The sequence below is a fragment of the Polypterus senegalus genome, chromosome 12 (assembly GCF_016835505.1).
Source record: "Polypterus senegalus isolate Bchr_013 chromosome 12, ASM1683550v1, whole genome shotgun sequence".
Lineage (NCBI taxonomy): Eukaryota > Metazoa > Chordata > Cladistia > Polypteriformes > Polypteridae > Polypterus > Polypterus senegalus.
The window spans coordinates 81,098,873-81,123,872 of NC_053165.1; the positions used below are offsets into that span (position 1 = coordinate 81,098,873).

The 25,000-nt window shown below is 40.8% G+C and overlaps 1 protein-coding gene across 1 annotated transcript in view; it reads right to left on the bottom strand.

Moving 5' to 3' along the window:
* Positions 1 to 25,000, bottom strand: part of LOC120540498 (protein KRI1 homolog) — a 25,538-nt gene continuing 538 nt past the window's right edge. Inside the window, exons 2-11 of the mRNA XM_039771338.1 lie at positions 24,855 to 24,944; positions 15,645 to 15,694; positions 13,479 to 13,563; positions 13,081 to 13,152; positions 11,841 to 11,950; positions 9,876 to 10,008; positions 9,686 to 9,781; positions 6,664 to 6,834; positions 4,175 to 4,250; positions 1 to 554 (exon numbers count right to left, since the gene is read on the bottom strand). Coding sequence (XP_039627272.1) covers positions 403 to 554; positions 4,175 to 4,250; positions 6,664 to 6,834; positions 9,686 to 9,781; positions 9,876 to 10,008; positions 11,841 to 11,950; positions 13,081 to 13,152; positions 13,479 to 13,563; positions 15,645 to 15,694; positions 24,855 to 24,944 — 1,035 coding nt within the window. The 3' untranslated portion in view covers positions 1 to 402. The remainder of the gene's footprint in view (positions 555 to 4,174; positions 4,251 to 6,663; positions 6,835 to 9,685; positions 9,782 to 9,875; positions 10,009 to 11,840; positions 11,951 to 13,080; positions 13,153 to 13,478; positions 13,564 to 15,644; positions 15,695 to 24,854; positions 24,945 to 25,000) is intronic.

A 25,000-nucleotide genomic window follows, 5' to 3' on the forward strand; every position in this document is an offset into this window, starting at 1 on the left:
TTTTTTTGCAGTGACAAAGGCAAGAAAAACTGGGAGGCCCACAAATAACAGAAAGCTTCTTAGGAAGGCCAGTTGGGAGCAGTTTTCATCAGTAAAACACAGTGTGGCTCAAGCACCACTCCCATTTGTGTGAAATCAGCCTCTAATGGTGTACAGATGCATTTAAAAAGAAACCTCAAGGAAATAAAAAGAGCAGTACGGCCAAGTGGCTAAGCGTTTGGACAATAAAGGGCAAGATTGCCAGCTCACTCTCCTCAACCGACTTACTAGGCCCAGTCACACCTGCAGAATTCCCCAGGTGTGGACACGGGAAGTCAAAAGCAAAACCACTTGATATCTGAATGAAGCCTGGCTCAGCTATCAGTTACGGCCGAGTCGGTTGATCTCCACGCTCCTGCAGGCCTACATTGATACACATGAAATAGAAATATTCAGGACAGTCTCGGACACCACGAAGCTTACAATGAAGCCTGGATCTTCACAGTAGGGCTCATAAGTCTCTTCTTCCACATAATCTTCATCGTTCCCAGTCCAGTTGTCCCAATTCCACTCTCCTGGGGAAAGAGACAGAGAGAGAGAGAGAGAGAGAGAGAGAGGGTAGTAAAAAAAAAAAAAATTGAACTGAAAAAGTATCTTTTGGTCTGTAGTCAGGATAGCGATTGGGTGATAACAAGAATAACTAAAGAGTCACGAGGAAAAAAAAATAAAAATAAAAAAAAACCACAAAAAGGACAAACCAATCACTCAAATGCTGGCCCACAGCAGGGGAACTGAAATAGGAAGAAGCAGAAATGAGAATGCCATTTACCCAACTGGAATTAATAAAATATCTGGGGAATGTACAGTAGATTCTGAGTAAATACTCAGACCCCTTCATCTTCTGCACTCTGTGTCGTTGATGTAATCCGAATTGGATAAATTGGCCATTTTTGCCCATCATCCTACACTCAATACACCATAATGACAAGCTGAAAACGTAGCCTCAGAGCCACCACTCCGCCACTCTTGTTCCATTGCCAAGGATCTGCGCTGGCATCCAGAAGTTTGCCGGTTTGAATCTCTGTCACTGCCAAGAGATCCTACTCTGCTGGGCCCTCGAGCGAGACCCTTGACCTACAATAGCTTCAGGGCGCTCTGACCCCAAGGGGTATGTGAAAACTAACAAATTCCTAATACAAGAAATTGTATAAAGCAAAATAAAGAAAAAAATAATAATAAATAAAAGAACGTTAACAGTCAGGGAGGTGACCAAGAACCGAGCTTCAGAGGTCCTCTGCTGCAATGGGGAAACCTGCAGGAATAACGACCTACCACTTTTGCCAAATGGCATTTAAAGGGACTTGGGGGAGAATGAGGACAAACATCCTCTGGTCTGAGGAGACAAAAACTGAACCCTTTGGGCAGAACTTCAAGCATTATGTCTGTCGAAAACCAGGCACTGTTCATCACCTGCCTAACGCCATTCCTACAGTGTTATAATGAACAAAAACAATCAAAACTAAAAACATGGATACCTGCACACTAATGGAAATTTAAAACAGGTGGAAATGAGAATCCTGGTTTTAAACCACCACATATTGACTGGCCTGTTCCTCCTTTTTCACTAACTGGCTAAGTAGCCCAATGAGTGTAATGGTGGCTAATTAGCTAGAAAGAACGACTTTTTAACTACAGATACACAGCAAAGAAGTGGTCGTCATTGGGAAAGAACTGTGTGGGAGTACTTGGAGTAGGACACCGAGTGTAAAAAGAGTGAACTGGTGGTCAGGTTTGTTGGGCTCGATTAAAAGAACCACAAGAATTAAAAAAGCGTGACTTAACAATAGTTTATACGGGGTTGAGGACCGTCACATGCTGAACAAACAAATGTGGCCCATCGTTTTAGTTTGATACACTGGCCAAAGGGACTGTTCCCTTATCGGCCTCCTTTTCTGATGTTTATCTGGTATATGTATTGTGTTTGTGTTCTCCTATGTTCCTGTGATATTACTGGAGCAGGACCGTCATCAGCCTGTACATTCCAAAGATGGGCACAGATGGTGTTTGGAGGCTACTTTTATCCTGGCATCAATTTTTCCGGCTTCTTGAATTAGGACTTGTACTTTTTTTTGTGCTCTTGTTTTACTGATTCACCTTGGGCTGCCTTTTCTGGAAGGTTCTCCTGCTTTATTGGTCATTGGTTTTTGTTCATCTATCCCTTCATATCCCTAACCCGCTTATCAGGGGAAAGCTTATGGGGCAGCTGGAGCCTCACCCAGCAATCATAAGGTGCAAGGCAAGAATACCACCTGGACCAGGCACCAGTCTTTGTGGGCTTGGTTTTTTTTTTTTCCTTGACAGTTCACCTTGGCATATTTTAGAACAGTTCAAGTAATTTCAAATTTTAAAAAGTCTGTTCTTGATTTTTTTTCGGGCCTGCCTGTGGAGTTGGGAAGTCAGGCTGTTCTAGGAAGGCTTGGGAAGACCCTGCCCTGAATTTGTGACTCTTAGTGGCCTCATTTAATTTTTCCTGTTGTTTTGTGTGCTTCTCCAGGACAACCTTTTTGTCTTTGTGGCTGCCCACCTCAGTGACCCAAACACTGAATGTTGACTGAATGTCCAGCAGGTTCTCCGACTTTAGGTAAAGTAAGAAGATCAGGAGTGTGAACGGCCAGGTATATTTGACCAAACTAAGATCCCTGTCTGTACAGGTGGCTGGATCAAAAAAAGGCAGTCGATGTGCGATGGAGGCACAGTAAGCACTTCGTTATCAGTAGTTCATTAATAAGCTACAATAAAAAGCTAAACTGGAATGTTTGGTAAATTACCTTGATTAGTGTTTATTTTGACAATGGTCAATCCTTCAGAAAATTAACGTGATAATAAACTGACAGGTGGAAGTATTGTAGAAATAAAATTGAACTTTAAAAAGGAACTAAAAGATCAAAGAGCACCCGGCACCCGGCATGGTGACAGCCTGTCTAGTCCAGGCAGCTCCTCCTCAAGGAGGAATGGCTTCAGAAATCACAACAGGAGCGGACAGTTTCCTCATTCCACCCTGATGATCTTCTCTTTATGATTACTGCTTGACACTCCTATTAATGTTTAACTTCATGTTGTTCTGCAATCTTCTTGTAAAGAACTTCAGCATTTGCTGCCATAACTGTGTGCTTTTAAAATTAACCAAAAACAAAGTCCCACCGCCTACCGTAAAGCTTTTCAGTCCGCTCATCGGAGAAGACCACGTCAGGCCTACTCAAAGTGTCTTATTCAGTCAGAAGATCCCCCCAAATGCAAAGTGACTGGCATATGATGCATTCTGGTCTATCAGCACAAGACAAAAAAACTTCAGTTTAGCAAACTAACTGTTACACACTGAACGTGTAGAAGAGCAAATGTTATTGGGACACATTAGGACCCCACGAGGACCAACGGGGAATTCAGAATGGATACAGAAACTCCGCTGCAGTTATCAACCAAATCTATTAACTTGCATGTGGCCTCATGCCTAAGCTAAGTCACGTATTTAACACTAACCACCACCTCCCCTGGAGACCCTGAGGCAAATGTTTTTTCCTACCAGTGCTCATAATGTAGAAATATGGAAACAACGGTGTTAAGCGTGTGTGTGTGTGTGTTCTAAACCCATCATTGTAACAAACACTCGAGCCGTTCCACACATTTACCCAACAGGCTATGAGTTATGCAGACCCCAAAATTCTCTGCCAAAGCTTATGGGTAACTTCCAGGCTGAAAGTCCTGGCTTTTATATGAAGGGCTTACTTAAGCAGCACCACATATTTCAGAAAAACAAAGGCCATAGCTGAATGTGTTCAAGGCCTTTATTCTGATGCCACATTACTTCCCATCAAATGCATGCAACACACAAAGCAATCTTCTACTTTGTAAAAGGCAGTGTTTAAAAACAAAACTCCGAGGTCTGCATAGGCCGTCTGAATCAGGAAGTGCGGACGTCTTTTAAAGATTAAGGCACAAGACGACATTTTGAACCTTCAAAGTAGATGCTTTTCTCAATTTCTGTGTACTTTTTTTTTTAAATTATGAGACAATCCTAATGGCCCATGTGGCTTGTCAAATACCGGCCTGATTATGGTCAGAATGAAGAGTGCATCATGCCATCATCAAAATCATAACCAAGGAAAAGAAATGAGAAAAAAAAAAGAAACAAACATACCATCCAGGTCATCTTCTTCTTCAAACTGAGGCTTATAGGATTCATCTTGTCCATAGAATTCACTCCCAAAAAATTTCTGCAACAAACAGAAGAGAAACGCTGAGCTCCAGTCTGTGCTTCACCTGCTGTTGGTATGATGGGGATACAACCCAAGGACAGACAGAGATTAAGAAACGTCCTGTCCTGAGGCACTACAGAAACATGAAGCTAACAAAAGCAAAATGTTGGAACATGAAACCTGCACGGTAATCTTACTGCATGCTACTAGAAAAACCAATGATTTGCAGGACGTTTTCACCTGCTTCTCCAGGCAGAGAATAAATAAAGCAGAACCTCAACTTGCATAAATTCAGCTTAAAGTGAACTAGCAGGTGAATACAGCAGAAGAAGAGAGAGATGACCAATTAAAGTAGCACTGTGTACTCTTACATGGTACAGGGTCTCTCACACTCGCACTCTGTGCCACTCCACACAATGTGGTGGCACAGGAAATGGGGCGATCAGCTGCTCCTGTGCTCTCCCCACCATGCGGTCATGCTGCCCACACTCTTCGCATCATCTCATCCATTGAGGTGTGAGACGCACTCCTTTGCGCTATCACTCTCTCTCTCTCCTCCTAAAACGTGGCACAAAAAGTCTAAGATAACACACGTGCCACTAGTGGGTATGGAGCACGAGTTTACCTGAGAATATTACTATACTATATTATTCTTAATATTTAAAGACACTTAACATTCGTTTGTATTTGACACTACAGCAATACCTTAGTTATGGAATCCTCCGAGAATGAATCCCGAGTATAAAATGCTGTGTTAGCAATTGCAGTTAATTAACAAACTCTTTTCAAAAGATGCCCAGGGACGTTTTATGACCAGACAGTCAGGACCCTTGGTTGTACGCTCTGCCAATTTCTTTTTCCAGCGTGGTGTTCCCGTCACTGCACTAGGATTCACACACACACACACACACACACTCCTCAGATGCTGATGGTCTCACCAACATCTCATCCAGTAACAACCCAAGCACGCTTCGCTTCAGGTGGTGCAGGTGGTCAGCTAGACTGCTAATGTGCAGCTTCTGCACACTGAATGGCCAAATCAGTCAATGATATTGCGTACCAAAGAAGGAGGAGGACATTACGTGAGTGCTTAGTTATTTCACTTGTACTGTAAATATTTTTTATTAAGTAGTAAATTTTCTCAATATGTCATAAAAATCATTAAACAATATCTTTAAAAACTAAAATGCACATTATAAAGAGTGTCAGTATTTGGTCAAAGAAAAGGGCCCAGTGCAAAGCATGCAAGAGGCGTCATGGATAGCGAGGACTCGCTTACAAGAACTTCAGAGATGTTTCTGTGTTGCTCAAGTTCAACATGGCCACCAGTGAGATTCCATGAGGGTCCTGGTTTGACTGGGTTCATAGAGTTGGGGGAAGTAAAGCAGATTAAGTGGTCTTGAGCCCAGGTTAGGTGGGAGATGAAGCCTGCCGTGTGAATGAGGTGGAGGACAGTGGAGGAGAATATGCAGAGCCGTGCTGAAGACGACTCATCTTTGCTCAAGGAAGGAGGCAGCAGATGGCACGAGCCCCAGAACACCCACCCAAATAAGCATTTCAATTGCCCCGAAGCCCCTGCACTACATATGCATTATCCTTTTGTTAAGTGTACGCCCAAGAACGAATTTTATTACAACAAGTAAAATGTCAGAACGCATCTACTTCATTACCGGCGGTATCACTGTAACATTAACGTGTGCTCACCGTACAGTGGAGGTCGTCTGGGCACATTTCACGATGCGCAGTGCTGGTCAACCTAAGCCTCACAAAGAGAGAGGAGAAGGTTCTACTGCAGGAAGCAGCTGGCAGTGTTTACAGGAATAGCTGCCGCTCACATAACTTGTTAGGGGTACACACTGTAGTATTTTGGATTATGCAGCATATAACTTTAGTTTGATTGTGGCTTTTACAATAAGGATTCTTTTTTTGAACTTTGTTTTTTTAATTTCTTTTGATATGAACAAAAAAATTAAATTTAGGTAATGCTTTTCCATTGCTAATAGTATCAGACGACTTTTTTTGCATCTAATAAATATGTTGTCATGCGTACATCTCAGTGTATATTCATAAAGAATATCTGAAAAACTTTAGCGTCATTTCAAGTAGGCCCCAGTGTTAGGATTTTGAATTCCTTTTTTGCTTCTTGACCATTTTTGTCTTGCCCTTTGGTTTTGGCATCTCGATCCCTTCTTGTTAAAGACCTCTATGCCGACGTTCTTCTTAGGATTCTGTTGCGTTTTGCACCGCCTGTTGAATTTTCACCTCACAATAAATCGGAGGCTGCTCGTCTCTTTAGAAAAGTGCCAAGACGGTGGCAGCAATGTCAAAACCCCATAAAATAAATAAAATTAACCGCCATGCCATTGTTTATCCAATACTTCTCATTTTGCCCTCATGGCATTCAAGTGTATCGTCCAATTCATGGACATACCTGCATTAACTTGTCGTGCTGCTGGGGGTCAAAATCCCCCTCCAGGTCCCCTTCATTAAAGCCTACGGTCTCATTGCCAGTCAGCTCTTTGAGTTTTTGCAGTTTAGCGAGGATCTCCTGCCTCTTCAGATTCTTCAGTTGCTTCAATTCCTCTTGTTTATGCTGTTTCTCCTGGAAGAAGACAGACACCCAGTGTGTGAAATACGGCTGGACAGCCGAACTTACTCTTCAGTCTAGAAGGAAACAAACAATTGGTGAAAATGTACATGCAAGGGTACAAAGTCGAGTACCGTTCAACTGAAGAGTAGAGTATGCAAAAATGTTTACAAATTGGCACACACCGAGATATAAAAAAAAACTTACCAGAAAAATGTTATTGTTAGAAAATAAAAACAACTTGTACTTGTTTAAGTTGGATTTCCATTCAGCTGAGCCGATGTGAATTAAAATATAGGTCCAGATAAGGAAAGTGACAAGCGCCAGTAAGAGGGACATTAGTCCTGGTCAGTGGCTTCCAAGCCATGGAGTGAACAAATGTTGACCACTGACCCAGCCCTGGCACTGGCACTGCACCACCCCACCCGCAGGTACTTCAGTGAATAACGTTCACCATATTGTGGGGTCACAAAGGAGTGAGAGGATGAAAAGTCCTCCTCTAGGGCTTCACATAACGCAGTATTCGTCACCAGCAGAGGGTTCACACACCTTTCTGTACCTTCAGAACTCCACACTAACAGTAAATGGGAATTCTCTTTTCTTTAGCACCCCAACTCGCCCACCCCTCAATGTGCATCCATTCTGTTAAAAGCTGCAATAAAATTCAGACCTACAATGTTAAGGTAAGACAGACTTTGTAGTGCTACTTGATTTCCATTTTAAATATCTGTCATAGATAAGAGTGCAATTTGAAGACACCACACACACATACATCTATCTATATATCTCCTACATTAAACATATTTATAATATATAATATATATACATATATATATACACACACACACACATAGTATACTTTATATAATAAAATGTATGTTGTCATAACTTACATAACTGAATAACCTTTATAGCACAACAATTCAATACATTTATGGTCACTACAGTATTTGGGTTTAATAATCGTCATGTGGGAAAAGACTGACTCACATAGTAGAGCCGAATAACGCAGTCCAGGAGCTTTTGAATTCAGACGAGTGAAAAATGACGGCTGTCCGATTAACTGCGATTTTAGTTCCCTCTCCTTTCCCTTTCTCAGATCGCTTTTTGGAAGGACGTCAGTTTTGTATTTTTTACGAACAGTTCAAATGTGCCTTTCCACATTTTCCTTCTTTGGAATAACAGTGATACGTTGACAGATCAGACAAACGCACTTTGATTGTGACATTGTGAGAAAAAAAAAAAAAATCCTCTTCCAATTCCACATCCAGCCCATACCCTCCCCAAACAATCCCTTCTTTAGTCGATATAACTTGGAAGACTAACTAGAGCTCAGCCGAAGTTTTGATCAGGAGTGCAGGATGACCAGTGTGTTAGAAGAGAGGAGATCTCAGCCTGGCCGCCCTGTATGTCAATCAAGTGGCAAATGACTTAGGGAGGATATAAGATAGACTAACGTTTAAAAAAAAATGTATTTTTTAATGCAACACGATCTACCGGTCAATCGCGATCGACGCATTGGGCACCCCTGCCTTACATTATATACTCGATGATTACATTATTATTATACACACAGCCATATTATAAAAATGTACTCACCGTAAACAGACGTTTTGGAAGTTACTGACATTTCTGTACTATGGATGTCAAATGTTTTAAAATACAGATAGGTGTCAATTTAACATTTTTAAAAATTACTTTTTTTTTTTTCCTTTTTCATGGTATCAATCCTATAACTGCCGCTACGAATGCATGGCCACTGACCTTTAAATGCATTTTCAACATTAAAGCACAGTTTCTTAGTTCTGGATGGAAAGAAATGGGTGGAGAGTTTAATAAAAGAACAAGAGCAGCAAGCAGTACAACATTCATAAAGGTACGGCCCTCATGATGACCAGTACATACTGTCAGGGCTCCGCAGAACATACGTAGTTCTACAATCCACTGGTGAGCTCATAGCAGACTCATTTCATGTGGAAAGATTTCTGGCATCAAAAACTTCTGCAAACAACATTTCTTGCCAGATCAGATTCAAATCTCTAACTGTGGGGGCAGTGCAGAGTCAGAACCTAAAGTCTGCAACGTATTAAATGTGACTTTTACGTTTACGTAAAATTTTCCCCCTGCATAAGGAGTGTGAACATAACTGAACCTTGTGATACACTGGAACCATGTCCACCGCGGGCTCCTCTCTTGTGCCCAGGCCTAGCAAGATAAGCTCTGCAACCCCCTAAATTCTGAATAAAGACAAAGCAGATTTGACAAGGCGGTCGAAACCTAATGCTCCATAAACTCTACCAACTGGATTAAGTATATAAAGATACAAAGTGGGGGGTTTGCTCGCTCACAAGCGGTTTCTAGAGTGCCAACATGCTGCTAAGAGAGTTACAATGCTGCATGTGGTATAAATAACCCCAAACTTTACCATTTTTGCCAACAACAAAACGGATCCCAAATCCCCTTTGCCACCACCCGGGCAGCACAAACTAGTTCCCCTGTCTGACAAAGCAGCCTTGTGCAAGAACAAAATGGGCCAGGGTTTGTTGCTTATGCTGGTGCTTTGTAACCATAAACACAATTAAAAGGCATCTGATGATACTAAAATGAAATGACCGGAGTAAAGTATTTTACCTTTGCTTTACAAATCAATGAAGTGGAAAAGAAATCTTTAGGATACAAGTCCTCGTACTGGGACAGACTGTGGGCGGAAACACTTTCCATGTATCAGTTTGTCTCTACTGGAGAGGCGGCACTAATCTGGAAACCACTGCATACAACCCTTCAACATCCATTTTCCCTCATAAAATTGTCTTCTCTTCCCACCCGACCCCACTGTTACACATTCAGATTTCATGGAGTGCCCTACCTTCTGTTTCCTCTCTTTAGTTTCCTCCCTTTTCAGTTTTCTCCGGACATCTTTTGTCCGGACAGAAGAGGCGATTGTGCGGGGGTAGGTTTTGATCTGTGGAAAGTGTCCAAAGAAATGACAAGTTCAGCAAAATGCTGCAGGTCTAATTTGTAAAACTGATCCAAAACTATCCAGGAGCTGCACCCACCACATTGGCATCAGGCTCTTCAAAGCGAAAGTTGTACTGTCTCTCAAAGTCTGCCTGCTTCTGAAGAAACAGCTCGCCCTCATCCTCCGAGTCCTCCACCTCCTCCTGCACAATCTCATCGTATGTGGGGATCCTGTAAAGTACAAGATGAGCACACATGCTAACTGGCCAACTCCAGAACGATTCAGCAGCTGTCCAGTTCTATTACAGGTCAGTCAAGAGGGCATGGCACAAAGCAAATTGTTCCTATAATGAACTCATCGGGATTGGAAGTGCACTTAGAACATGAGACGTCCGACAAATCAAAGGAGACCATTCAGCCCTCCAAGCTGGTTTGTTTAGCTGACAGCCAAGCCATCCCAGTATCTCATCCAGATACTTCTTAAAGGTTGCCAAGGTCTGCTGGATTAACTACATGGCTCAGTAGTTTACTCCATGCTTCAGTCTTAAATACACTACCCCTTACATTTTCACCCTAGTCCTTTAAAATTCTCTTTTTCAACCACATTGTGATCGTTTAAGACACTCAAACACTTGCTCACTTAAAATTGTAGCATTTTATCTGGACAGCAAAAAAGAATTGAGGTCTGCAGCTGGATTCTGTAAAACAGCTCTACACACCTTGGGTCATGAAACGAATAGGCAGTATGCTCAAAGGCCACACTCGCCAGGGCAACCATCGCTCTCAGTTGGTAATCACGGACGTTTCACATCTAAATGGTCACTCAAAGACTCAAACCACTTGATGTGCGGGTGGTCACTCGTTCAACTGTAAGTTCAACTTCTGTACTCCTCACATCACCAAACCTAAATTAGGTTTTCTTTTAAAGACTAGACAGAGTAGGGTGCAATGTTGCAGCACTTTCATTTACTGTATTATCTTATATATAAATGTCTACGCGTGGAAGTGTGTGAGCGCGCGTGTGTCCAGCCTGGAAGTGAGAGGTGGAGTCGGAGTAAAGGCTTCGCCTCCGAGGAAACCGAAAACTCGCTTAGCTGCACAAGCGAGGCCAACACGACAGCAAAATGAAACCTCGGAAGAAAGACAAAGACGCTTAGCCGCTAACATCGGCACAACGGAATCCCTTTTACCGCTAATACACAAACGAGGCAAGGACATCAGCAGCACGAAACCTCCTAGGAGAGAGACGCCCAGAGTAGTTCCTTTCAATTACCTGTCATCTCTACAATTTTTTTTCCCCTGACGAACCCAGGCTTTTTACAGCACGGGCTTACACAGCTAGTATGTTAATAATTCTTTATATTTTTATAGACTCTAGTGAGAGTGGGGAGCCACTTCAACCACCATTAATGTGTAACATCCACCTGTACGAGGTGCCGGTAGCCAATTTTCTTTTTTTTTTTGCACCAGTACACTCACCACACATGAGCTATTAGTTGGGGAAGTGATGAGAGAGATTGATAAAATAAACAGTCCCAGGAAATGTTTGGGTCCGTCCTCAATTTGTAAGTTTTTTTATATAAATACGCATGTCTGAGTTTTATTTAGTTTTCACTTTCAGTCTGATACTAGTGGTCTTTCATGTTAGCAGAGAAGGTTTGGTACTGGTCAAGTCTGAACAAATTAGCTCAGATTCCTATTTGAACTGGGCAGTGTGGCAAGTTGTTACAGACTTTAAAAGTTCCAGTCTATCTATGGCACCTTTAACATAGTGGAAACAATGTCAAGGCACTTCAGAACAAATCCACTGTGCAGCTGTTAATCACCTGCGCTCACTGCAGAAAAGTGACTCGCTCCAAGTCACACAGACCGAAACTGCCAACTTGTGGCTTACAGCTTAGCCACCATGTCACACTGCCCACAGAAATGAACCCAAGTGCAGTAATCAAGGTCAAAAAGCCTTTAACCAGGTCAGAAACGGGTCTAGCAAATTCTTTTCCAGCCATTCAAGAGTGACTAGTGCGTTGCAGCAGAAATCCAAGCCTTTAGTACTTTGTACATACTCGCCATCGGAATTCTCCTCATCCAGGTAGCCCTTGTTAAGCACGTAGTCTCGCAGAAACTTTTCACCATCGTCCAAGTCGGGGTCATTCCAGTAATCTCGCAAGTATTTCTGTTTAAAAAAAAATATATAAATAAATACAAAAAACGAGACAACAATGTCTACAAGGAAATTCATGTGCTATGGCAACTTTCAAAGGTGCCCCACTTGTGAAGTCTTTTCACTTTGTATTTTTTTATTCTCTATGAATTTCCAATTAAGGATTAGCTCTAAAAATTAAGAAAAAAAACGCAAACTATTTCATGTTATATTATTAAATGACATCTTAAGGGCATCCAACTTTTTTTTTTTTTTTTTTACATTAAACGTTACATTTTTCCCAGCACCACAAGTCATTATAAAAGTTTCACCAGCTGTAAGTCTTTCAAAGGCAGCCAGCCAACCACCTCCTTGGAGCCCAAGTAGCTTGTTTAGCCCCTACCAACGACTCTAAGCAGCCATTTTCCAAATTAAAAAGTACGTTGTATGTTCTTCAAGTTGAACTGTATGAGGATTTGTCAATATACAAATGATAAAACCTTCAAGCTGTCCAAGACAAAAGCTTCAAATCACTTCTTAAGCTGGAATCGGCCAGCAGAGCTGTTTTAGTGTAGTCTTGTTGAAAACTCGCAGTTGTAAATGTCTGCAATACAATTATGAACACATTTTGCACATTAGTTTTAAACCCCTCACCCTGTCGCATTTGCATCTTCTCTCCATGTTCAAGTTAGTTTGTTTTTCCTCCGACATCCAGAAAGAAGTGAATGAGAGGTTCAAACAGACTACTGGTGTGTTCACTGGACGGGTGGTCCTGCTCTCAGGTGGTCAGTGTTATGCGGTTTGAATTTCACCCTCTATGGCTGCATATGGATAAACCGAGATTATTTTAATTTGATTTAAACGTCTTACTGATTAACATGTGCAACTGACAAACAGCAAGACAAAGGTTAGATTAGATAATGACCAACTTGAACATGTAAACGCTAAATGGTAATAAATAGAGGAGAGCATCTGAAACAAGTCGGTTTAAACTCGTGCAGTAAACCAATCCTAATGGCAAACAGCAAGGCTCTCTGGGTAGCTTTCTGTCAAGGAGGCTCACGTCCTAGACCGGTGATCAACATATCCAAGTTTCCACTGGTTTGGGTTTTAGGGACTGGTTTTGGAAAAACTGAGGGTAGGAACAAAAACAATTTACTCACCATATCCTGAATATCTGCACTGGCCTCTCCTTGTCCCTTCAACCACTGTAGATAGTCTTCCTCCTCTTTATCCTATAAGCAGAAATGTGAACAACCAGCTACTCTTTACCTTCCTTTTGGCAGTTCATGTTATTTAGGATTACAGTTACTTTGTATCTTTGAAAAAAATTCCATCTCCGCAGCCGTGAATTGTACCACCCAGGACTTCTCAATTTATATTAAAACTATCTGCTCTGTGGCAGCAGTCCAGTAGGTAGCCAAGACCACTTGTCACTAAACTAGAGGACAAAATGTGAACGCCTCTAGGCAGGAATTTCAGTAAAAATACCAAATAGTAAAATCAAACCGTTACAGAATTCTTCCAGTTAGTGAGAAAATCAAATTACAGTGCAACACACCTTCTCCTCCTGACTTTTTATTCTTCGAGTCAGAAGCTCAACATCATCCTCTTCTTCCTCACTATCTTCAATAAATTTGCGGAAACTGTAGGACAGAATTATTTTTAATTCTTTGGAATATGCATAAAAGGAAACCACATTTTTAGCCTATGGTCCTTAACCTTTTAGGACTTCTAGTTTTACCCATTTAAGTTCACCGATAACTCATGGGAGGGTTAAACAGAATATAAAATCCAAGACTGGGATGGATTCCACCTCAGTGGGGGAATATTAAATAGCTGTGGGCTGGGTGTCCCCCTTTGTGAAATGTGAACAATTAAAAACGGGATATGATCATATGAATGACATGCCGACAAAACAGTTGATGAATTTCATGAACCTGCGACCCAAAGATGGCAACTCACAACCCAGTGGTTGAGAAACACTGCTCTACAGCAGCATCTTCCACACCTTTGGCCCAAAGTGACAATTTTTTCCTTATGTTTTTATAAAAATACTCAGTTTTTGTCCCCCTCATGAAGATGATACTTATCTCCCCACATAATTTATACTGATGGCCAATGAAAATTTTTTATCTCATGTTTTTTTTATGGAGACGGACAAAGCTTCTGAGGTAATGAGACCCAATGGTGACCAGTACAGAGTATCAGAAAGGTTCATGAAAAACAATCTTACTTGTGTCACACACTCAGCACGTTTGAATTGAAGTCAATACCTCCGACCAATGAATGAATGAAGGGGAACGGCAGATACTTCATTCAAAAGTGCGACCCTGTGTGAACTGCTTTTGTTTTCTGGAGATATTCTAGGAAACAATACCCAGGTTTTGTATGTTGTGAGCATATGACTGGATGGCTTGATGTGCTGATTATGTGCGGTGAGTAACAGGAGAGCTCCCCCCAAATACCCCCCCACATGCATCTATTTGGTATCATTTGCTGTTGCCCAGTTTTCCTCACTATTGGATTCCACCCTATCAGAAACTTTTGACCATTCTCCAAAAGAACATGTGATTAGATATTCTCCTCAGCCATCATTATACACTACAGTGGTAAGTAACAAAAAATAAATAAATAAATAAATGATGTATTCCTTTAAGTCAAAGGCCAACCTCCGACTTTAATATGCAGTTCTTTTCCTTGTCGGCACTTTCAGTTTTAAAGTTACGTACACCTGAGCAAGTCATTTAGTGCGATGTCAGCAGAACGCGTGCCAAGGCCTGTAGTACAGTACACGGATCACTAGGATACATTTTCATATTTAATTGTTCAAATGAGAAAGTGAATAATTTGTGAAAATTACAGGTGAGGAAGTTTAATAAGCAGCTTTTCTGGTGTCATCTTCACTGCTTCTATCAAAGGGAGGTGGGGTTTCAAGCAAATATTTAAAAATTGAGCTCAGGAAACGTACTTCCACATTTAACTAAGAAAAGAAGGTGTAACTTTACTTAAACTTCTATTTTATTCAATTCCGTTAATAGAAAGATGCACCACTTTTAAAAAAGAAAATCAAAAGCTACTGTGGCTGAGCACAAAAGGGAGCTTGGCAAGTTTAAGGTGTTAAATGCCACATGGTGATGGGGCGATGTGGGATTAGTTATATATATATATTATATATATATAATTTTATGTGTGGGATAAAGGCTGAATAAGTGCATGAAAAGAGTACGAATATACAGGCAGTTAGGAATCCTTCCAGCTAACAACCTAAAGATTTGGGCCAGAGTCCATGCAGAGAAGTGGAAACAACCCAGAGAATAAAATTAATATTTGAAGGAGTCTAGCAGACTTGGCGAGGTATTTTGAGCTGCCAGGAAAACACTCTGGTCAGATCCCACAAATAGTAAGAAACACCAACAACCATTAAAAAAAGCATCCCTGACCCAAATCATTTTCACACTTTTATCAAGAAAGGCAAACCATCAGCATACTACCATGGCTGCAGTGCTCATTAACACGTGGCACTGCTTGGGCGCTGGAGCACTGTTCTTGGAAGAAACAAACAAACAAACAAACAATTTGGTAGATCGGCCATTCAGGGTTATGGAGAAAGATGATCAGCTGTGGCATCCCATAAAGGGAGCAGCCAGAAGAAGAAGGTGGTGGCGATAAGCCATTCTGGGTACACCAAAGCCAAGGGATTCAAGTTAAACAGCCATGACCACACCTGTCTTTGATCTCCTTCTGCTCCTTTATGTAACTCGGGGAAGCAGCTCTCTGAAAAGAAAGGAAGGAAAAGAAAAAAAAAAAAAAAAAAAATTCAGTTAACAACCAGCCTGACAACCTTTCGGTGGTTCATACAAGAACAAAGCAGCATCCGCCCAGAGTTTAATCTACTTTGTGTCAATAGCAACGCTAAAAAATTCTTTCCTATACAGTTTAACTGATGCTACAAAAGGAGGCAGCTACTTCGCTTTCATTTTAACATTCTTTATGTTTAAAAATTACTTGGATTTAAGTCTATAACATACACTTGGATAGTAGACAACTAAATGATGATTATTAGTAGCTAAATATTTTGATGTCAGAAGAAAGATTTTCTGGTTTGCCACAAATGACCGAATATGTCCTTTAATAATAGATATGCTGGCCTGGCCTAAACAGGACTGCCATCTTTCAGTTTGCTGCAGCCATTAGACCCGATGGTCGACAGCCATATCTGACATTTCAGTTCAATAAACCCACCACCTCCATATTCTCTGTTAGGTTCGAATTTAGATCAGTAACACAGTCCTCACTCATACCAGCACCGCCATCCTCCAGTTCGACCGATGCAGATTAAACGCTAACGGGAATTCAGGCACCGTTCATTTTACTGAACCTTCCTATCCACGCTAATGTTTTGAAGAAATTAGGCTTGTTAATATGGTTTAGTCTTGGAAAAGCATAAAACAAAAACATCTGATTAGTTAAAAGCGTCTGTTGAATGGAAGACCATTACATATTAAAAAGCTCTAATGAAAGAGGTTTTCAAACCAAATGCATTTTATTCATTTTAAGGTTTTAAAGCTAAGCCCTATTCATTTTTCCAAACAAAACACGGGTTTCTTTTATTTTTATGTACATTTGCAGGGTGTGGCCGGTAGCTTTTTGGCTAAGGCTTAAGTCTTAGCAAGTCCTGCTCCAGTGCTGCCACTGCTTTCTGAACATGTATTTCAAACTGAACTGTCAATACATTTTGGTCGCTATTTTGTCAATGCAGTAATTATACATAACCAAACATCCTCTTTCTAATAACGACATCTAGAAAGGGGTTATAGAAACCTCCTAACACACAGCTTACTGTTGGCAATCCACCTTAATAAAAGGTTACGTGTCTGTAAGGTTGCAATGTCTCTGTTACACCAAAAGATGGCACATCAAACTTTTTTAGTAATGAAGTGCATTGCATTTGTCATTTTGAAAGATGGAACATTACAAACATTAACACTGCTATTACATATCCCATACCAAATAGTTTACAACAGAGACATGCGCATGGCATGGCGTACTGCGAGCTAAAACACGGAAGTCTATGTTGATCACTTAGATTTCAACCCATCTTAGATCTGTAGCACAGCTAGTTATAGAATAAAAACGCTCATGTCAGTCAGTCAGTCGGTCGGTCAGTCAGTCACACGATAACTCAAGACTTTTGGGGCTAAAACCTCACCCTTGAACTTAATCAAGCTTATAGCCCAAAAGATCCCAAAAAAAAAAAAAAATTAGGTTGCAGCAACCTTGGCAATGTGATCGGTTGTTGTGCGTTTATTATGGCAAACTGGCCACAAACCCAAGTGACAGAAGAACATGAGAAACTTGACAGGTGGTCAGTCCTTTGTTTAGCTTATAGCCAAGTTGTCCCAATATCTCAACCAGATACTTCTTAAAAGGTTGCCAAGGTTTCTGCCTCAATTACTTGGCTCGGTGGCATGTTCCAGACCAGCACAACTACCATCCAGTTGTCAGCAGGTGGGCAGGGACTAGGGAGCGTGGCCATCCGCCTCCATATCAATGAGGGCAGGGGATGGAATATGATGCTGTGCCACGTTATACACCACAGTGCATACAATCATGATTGCCACAGACCATACACCCAGATACCGTCACCTGCATTTGTGGAGTCCTATGGTGCGCTCCACAACGGAGCACGCAAAGAGAATATGAACTGGTAGAGCCCAATTCCAGGCAGCCTGTCTTTACAATGCCTGGAGCAAATTAGCACACAGTTTCAAGAGAAAGGCTCTTGGGGGTGTAAGTCGGCTCATAAGCCAGTTACCAAGGGCAGACCCGCCGCTTCCTAAAAGTTCATTCCCTTTGTATATGACCATTTACATGGTCTTCAAAACAGCAAATAAGCAAAGTTGTGTCGCACCATTAGACTATGAACGGGGCAGGATATTTAGAGCTTTCTGTATGCAAGGAGTGAATCACATCTGTGTTTTTACTTGATGCAGATATTGATAAGGGATGACGTTGGTTTATCATGGGTGTCAAACTTCAGTCCTGGAGGGCCGCAGCGGCTGCAGGTTTTCATTCTAACCATCTTCCTAATTAGTGACCAGTTTTTGATGCTAATTAACTTCTTTAGCCTTTGCTTTAATTAGCTTGACTCAGGCCCCTTAGTTCTTTTTTCCTTAATTAGCAGCCGGACAGTAATGAGACATAAAACAAGCAGGACATGAGCAGCTCACCTGTACCCGTCAAACAAAATCTGAAAATAAAGATGAAGGTCTCAGTCAGGTTACCAAAACATTTTAGGAGTTCTTAGAAGAAGAAAAAAAAAAAAAACAAACAGAACAGCAAGAGCTTTGGAAATGTCTGCAGTGGCAAAAAGAGGGCAGCAACAAGGCATGGAATTGAAGAACGGGTTTAATGAACAGCAAGAATCAGCTTCTCATTAAGGAACTGGTTGGAGTTTGAAGCCCCAATTTAGCTGGTCATCTGTTGGCTCGTTTCATGTCTCATTTCTGTTTGGCTGTCATTTAATGAAGAAAAAGATCAATTCAGAAGACTTAAAAAACAGGGCTATTAAAATAGAGGGAAAAGAAGTTAATCAGTAGTGAAAACTGGACACCGATTAGGAAAAGGGTTAGAAAGAAAACCTGCACCCACTGCGGCCCTCCAGGCCTGGAGTTTGACACCCGTGGTTTAAATCCTTAGAAGCAACAACAGGTAGCCGATATAAAACTAAAGAATACCAGAAAAGTTCAGTGCAAACAAACAGCACTGGCCCTCTTAAAGGGCGATTAAAACAGAGTCTATACGTCATATTCATCCCTTTTGAGGTTTAATAGGTTTGTCCTGTTGATGCACATTACATCACTGATATGAAATATTACGTGCAAGTCCTCAGAGCTAGGTTGGCTTACTTCCCTGCTTGATCAACGTTTTCGTCATTTCTCACTTTTTCCAAAATGGTGGATATTCATGGCTCAGAGTTGCTGTAAATGTACATTAAGTTCTTTTTTAAATCCACAATTTTGCATAGAAGGCTACATACTCACAAAAAGATGCCCAAAACCTTTTATAATTCTGACACGAGGTGTTAAAATCTTAGGAATTCTTTGATTGATTCTGGTTAGCATTTAGGCACCGACGTTTTTACTTTTTGGTTAACAGCTCATTTCTGGTATTTAGACTTACAACGTCTCTCTTGGCCCGTTTAAATTTCAAAATTACAAAGTTTTGTGTTGACAGAACACATGGAAGCCGACACTATCAAAAGAAGAAGAACTCTACCTGCAGGACATTGGTTTTCTTATTTTGTTTCCTGTAATTGGAATTAAGCACTGTAGCCCCACATCGGTTTTGTGATAGCTGTGCTGTTAAACGTGAATTATGATCTTTACTGCAAAACTAAATTATGTTATGAAGGAGTTTGTCGTGACACTTTTTACTTTATTAACGTTGAGCTTTTCTGGTCTTTTTCCTTACTCACTATGGGTTTGGATGCATCCTGAAGCCAACAGTGATGAATGCTTTTTGATTTAATAGTAGTTAAAATAGTCCGCCATCTTTTTTTCATCATCAGTTTGTTTTTTCACAGGTGCTACCATCTTGATTACAGTTGCCACAGCGTCACTAAGGAAATGACCTGGAAGTGAACGACCTCAAACGTCATTGCTGTGGTGGGATAAAAACACAAACATTTTATACAAACGATGCTCAAAAGTGCTTTAGAACAGGAGGTCAGCAATGCACATTTTCTAGCCATCCGAGATTGTGGATAAATGTTCCTTTTCCATATCCCTCAGTAAGGACTTCCAGACTCAGACCTTTAACTTTGTTAAACGTTAGTGTTTTTCTCTCCTAGTTTTGACATATCCATATACCAATAATTTGTGAAGTTTTTTTTTTTTTTTTTAAATCCAAATGGTGGGCTTTCCTATACTGCAGCTCTGCTAAACTGCCAGGGGGCTTTCATCTTGCATTGTCTGGAGTTTTCCTCTTGCAGAACATTATTAAAATGCACTGGTTCTATTTAATTAGGATTGTGTATTCCTCATGCTCTGCTTTGATTTACTGAAACACCAGTTCTACAGAGAGTAAGCAAAGCCCACCTAGGCAGCATTGGAGGCAAGGCAGGAAAACAATCCTAAAAAAAAAAAAAATGGCACACTCAAGAGCACGTTGACGTGGCTCACAACAGGGCCAATCTGAAAACAATTATAACCCAATTGAGGAAGTTTTTGGGAGTGAAAAGAAACCCGAGAACTGAAAACCTAGACAGACATTCTCGATCCTCCACCCCTTCCTGGGACAAAAACTCACATCCTTGTGAAATTTCGAGTTTGTAGTGCAGCAAAGGATCATGGAGGAGTATTAGGACCTGCTACTTGAAAGACTTCTGGCACAACTACACTTACAAAGGATAACATAGGCACTAACTTATACAATCCTGAAGAGAAACAAAACAAAAGCAGTACAAGTACTCGACTAAACACAAAAAACTGGTTTAGAAGGTTATATATTCATTTACTTTCTAACCTGCATATCAAGTTCAGGTAGAACTGGGTGCAACACAGTAACCATGCACTGGCTTTCTGCCCATCACTTCAGAGCCCAAAATAAAAGCATGTGCATGACGAAAAGTAAAAACATGAAGAAAATGTAGATATTCTATCTATACCTGCCCATTTCTGCTGAAGTTAAAGCCAAAGAAATTATTTAACTCGTGTCTAAATGACAAACTGCTTGACAAAGGAAAACACGTGGCAAAGTGAATTCTTAGTCGTACAGCACTGCGAGACTTTACCATAAGCCATACAACTCGTTGCCATTTTAAGACTGCAAACTTTTAAATGACTATTTGTAACAGAAAAGCAATTGCTATAAGCTGACAACAATGAAAAGAGTATGTCACCCCAACAATTCACACACTCATGTGGACAAGTCTTTCTACACAGTACTTTCCAACAGACTGGTTAATAAAGTTGGCCAACATCAAAACAGTTTCAGCAATAACACCAAATCAATGGTAGCTGGAACTGCGGAAAAGAAAGAAAAAGGCATGCAAGCTGTATTTGTGCTGACATTTGAAAAAGTTTTTCCAGTGCCATAAGTTTTATTACCACAATACAGATGTGTAAACACAAAAGGTATCAGGTTCCAAAGGTCAAAATACTGTGTGTCAATGGAACCAAACTAAGATATGAAATGGCAAACTAAACTAACCTGCCATACTAACCTGTATGAGTGACAGCATGCCATCTGCCAAGAGCAGAGGTACTTTTACTTTGCAGCTGGGCCAAGCGATGGGAAGGGCAAAGCAAATCAGTCCTTTCACCTACACTATTTCTCTAACATGTCCGAGACCACTCGCCTTGGACAGGAGTAAACTGCTTCAAGGTTAACAGTAACAGACATGTAAAACGTGAGGAGAACACTGCTACAGGATGTTAAATCAATCCTTCTTGAGAGGTTCGCATGATATTGTAATTAATATTTTACTGAAACAAACCAGGAAAGGTACATTTCAATAGTATACAAGATAAATGGGAGGGGGAACACAAACACACACACAAAATTAACAGACTTAACCAACTTCATTACGCTGAAAACGAACAAACATTCTAAACTTACATTTGCTTTACCTCTACAAATCATTACAACTCATACTGCTAGCAATTCCAAAGTGTTACAACATTTAAATGACGTACCATTAAGAGCAGGAAGGGCTTTTAAATAAAGCAATTCAGTAAAACCTGCACTGAGTAAGTCAATCAAGCGTTTTAAACTTTGAACTGAACCTCAGCAAACGCTCCTGCACTTTCTACAGGGAATAAAGCTTGTTCAGGGTTACCAAGCATGGATACAGTCCAGTGAAAACCCTGCAAGTGAACAACAACTGCTATGGGCCCTCATACTGATCACAACTTTAAAGCCAATTTCACAAAAGGGAAATCAACAGTTAGGAAAAAAAACCCTGAAATTATTGTGCTGGTTGGACAGTTAAATACTCAAAGAGAACAAGTCTGACAATCCAAACGGGCCAAAGCCGAGCTTCAGAGTTTTCCCATTCAGATTTCTGCTAGTAATACACTCTAAGTTTCTCTGTCGTCTACACTTGTGAGTGGTAATTAGCACAGTTCAGGATAGACACATAGTCCATGCATGCATTGGAATCTGAAAAAGCCCCGTAGAACTTACAAATACAGGTTGAACCCATCCCTAATCTGAAATTCCTGAATCTGAAACCGAAACCACAGGTGCTAAGGTTGAAAGAACTGGCAGCATTGTTTGCAAAAATATGAGGTTTAAAATATGCATTGGAAGAACAATGTGTCACACCCAGCCCAAAAGAGATGGAAGGAAGGAACCGTCATTCTTCTTCTTCTTCTTCTATTGGCTGCTCCAGTTAGGAGATCATCCCCCCCAAACCCCCCAAATCTCCTCCTGTCCTCTCCATCTTGCTCTGTCATGCCCACCACCTGCATGTCCTCTCTCACCACATCCAAAAACCTTCTCTTAGGCCTTCTCTCTCTTCCCTGGCAGCTCTATCATTAACATCCTTTTCCCAATATACCCAGCATCTCTCATCTGCACATGTCCAAACCAACGCAATCGCAGCTCATAATAAAGTCACAGAAGATGTCGACTTCAGCACTCAAAAAACCCAAGTACGGAAATGCGTTTAAAACCACCAATAGAACAAACGAGTCTGCCCACTATCCATTTTCTAACTGCATATCTAAACAAGCAGCGAAAGGAGGTTAACATTACTGTCAAATTGGAAATGCAAACATGTCGTCATGCCAGAATAGAACCGCAGTGCTTTAACACGCAGCATACACTTAGACAACAATGCCTAGCTGAACGGTTTGCTGTTCTTCATGCCATATAGTGATGCAATAGCCAAAATGACAGAAAAACAGAAAGAAGCACTTCTTAAAAGATGTGGGGCCAAGTACCTGCAGTGGTCTACGAGTGCGTCTTGCTGTCTCTTCTGTCACACATTATTAATTAAGCTTCAGTTACCTCGTGTTTCTGAGATCCTGAATTGATAATATCCATTTTATCTTTTATTTTCTCAGTGTCAAGTACAGGGAGTGCAGAATTATTAGGCAAGTTGTATTTTTGAGGATTAATTTTAATATGGAACAAACACAGTGCTATCAGTCAATCCAAAATGTTAATAAACCTGAAACCTGAATGTTTCACAACGGAAATGTGAGTGTGAACATCATCAGGGGAATACATATGTGCGCACAATTATTAGGCAACTATTAGTGTGCAGATTTATTATGCAACTAAAGGAAAAATGAAAATTTAACCAATCTCACTTGTTTCTTTTCATCTGTTATAGTGAGAATAATAAACAAACACCTCAAAATTTACAAATAAACATCTCTGACATTTCAAAAAAATCAATCAATCAATCAATCAATGACCAATATAGCCACCCTTCTTTCCAATAACAGTCATAAGCCTTTCCATTCATGGAGTCTGTCAGTTTCTTGATCTGTTGACGATCAGCTTTTTGTGGAGCAGTGACTACAGCCTCCCAGACACTCTTCAGAGAGGTGTATTGTTTTTCTCCCCGTAAATCTAGCGTTTAAGAAGTGCCCACAAGTTCTCGATAGGGTTTAGGTCAGATGAGGAAGGGGGGGCCATGTCATTATTCCTTCATCTTTAAGGCCTTTACTGGCTGGCCACGCAGTGGAGAACTTCGATGCAAGTGATGGAGCATTGGCCTGCATCAAAATCATGGTCTTCTTCCTGTATCACTGTTTGAAGAAAGTGTCTTTGAAAAACTGGCAGTAGGTTTGGGAGTTGATTTTGAGTTCATCTTCAATGCAAAAGGTCCAACTAGCTCATCTTTAAAAATACCAGCTCATACCAGTACCCCACCTCCACGTTGGAGTGGAGCTCTGTGCCCATTACTGATCCACAGGTCCATCCATCTGGTCCATCAAGAGTCACTCTCATCTCATCGGTCCATAAAACCTTTGAAAAAAATCTGTCTTCAGATATTTCTTGGCCCAGTTTTGACGTTTCAACTTATGTTTCTTGTTCAGTGGTGGTTGGGTTTCAGCCCTCCTTACCTTGGCCATGTCTTTGAGCACTGAACACCTTGTACTTCTGGGCACTCCAGGTAGGTTGCAGCTCTGGAATATGAAAGTACTGGAGGATAATGGGTTCCTGGTAGCTTCACGTTTGATTCTTCTCAAATCTTTGGCAGCTAATTTGCGTCTTTTGTTCTCAACACGTTTCTTGCGACCCTGTTGACTATTTGCAACAAAATGTTTGATGGTTCTGTGATCACACACCAATATCTTAGCAATTCCAAAAGTGCTGCATCCCTCTGAAAGACTTTTTACAATTTTTGACTTTTCAGAGTCAGTTAAATCTCTTTTTTGGCCCATTTTGCCCGAGGAAAACTAGCTGCCTAATAATTCTGCACACCTTGATATAGGGTGTTGATCTCCTTAGGCCACACCCTCCCTCATTACACAAATACACATCACCTGACGTGCTGAAATCCAATAAGCATTCAAGTTAATACAGCTTGGAGTTGGAATATACGCATTAAAAATGATGATATGGTCAAAATACTCACTTGCCTAATAATTGTGCACACAGTGTATTTTAGTCAACTTCTTTACCATCTCCCTCAAACTCCAGTGGTTTAGAGTACACAGACTGAAGGAATTCAGGGGTGGTGTTTTAGGAACATGTAAAATATGAAATGTATGGAGATATCCCAATATCTAGAAATACACAAAATACTTCTGGTCCCTGGCATTTCGGATAAGGGATGCTGAACTAGTTAAAAACTAAGCAGATTTCTAATACGCTCAAGCATCCCATAATAGTTAAAATGGGCCAAAAACAAATTTGCAACAAAATAAAAAAATCATTTTCTAAAATCGAGTGGGTGTCTCAATGTATGTACCTCATTTATTTTCTGCCGTTCCTCATCATCACTTTCATCTTCATCTTCATACTTTCTACAAGCAAAAGCAGAAAGGTTAACAAGTGAGCCCTACCATATTATACAATGACAGCCCAACCTTCCTTTCCAAAAAACAACAACAACTT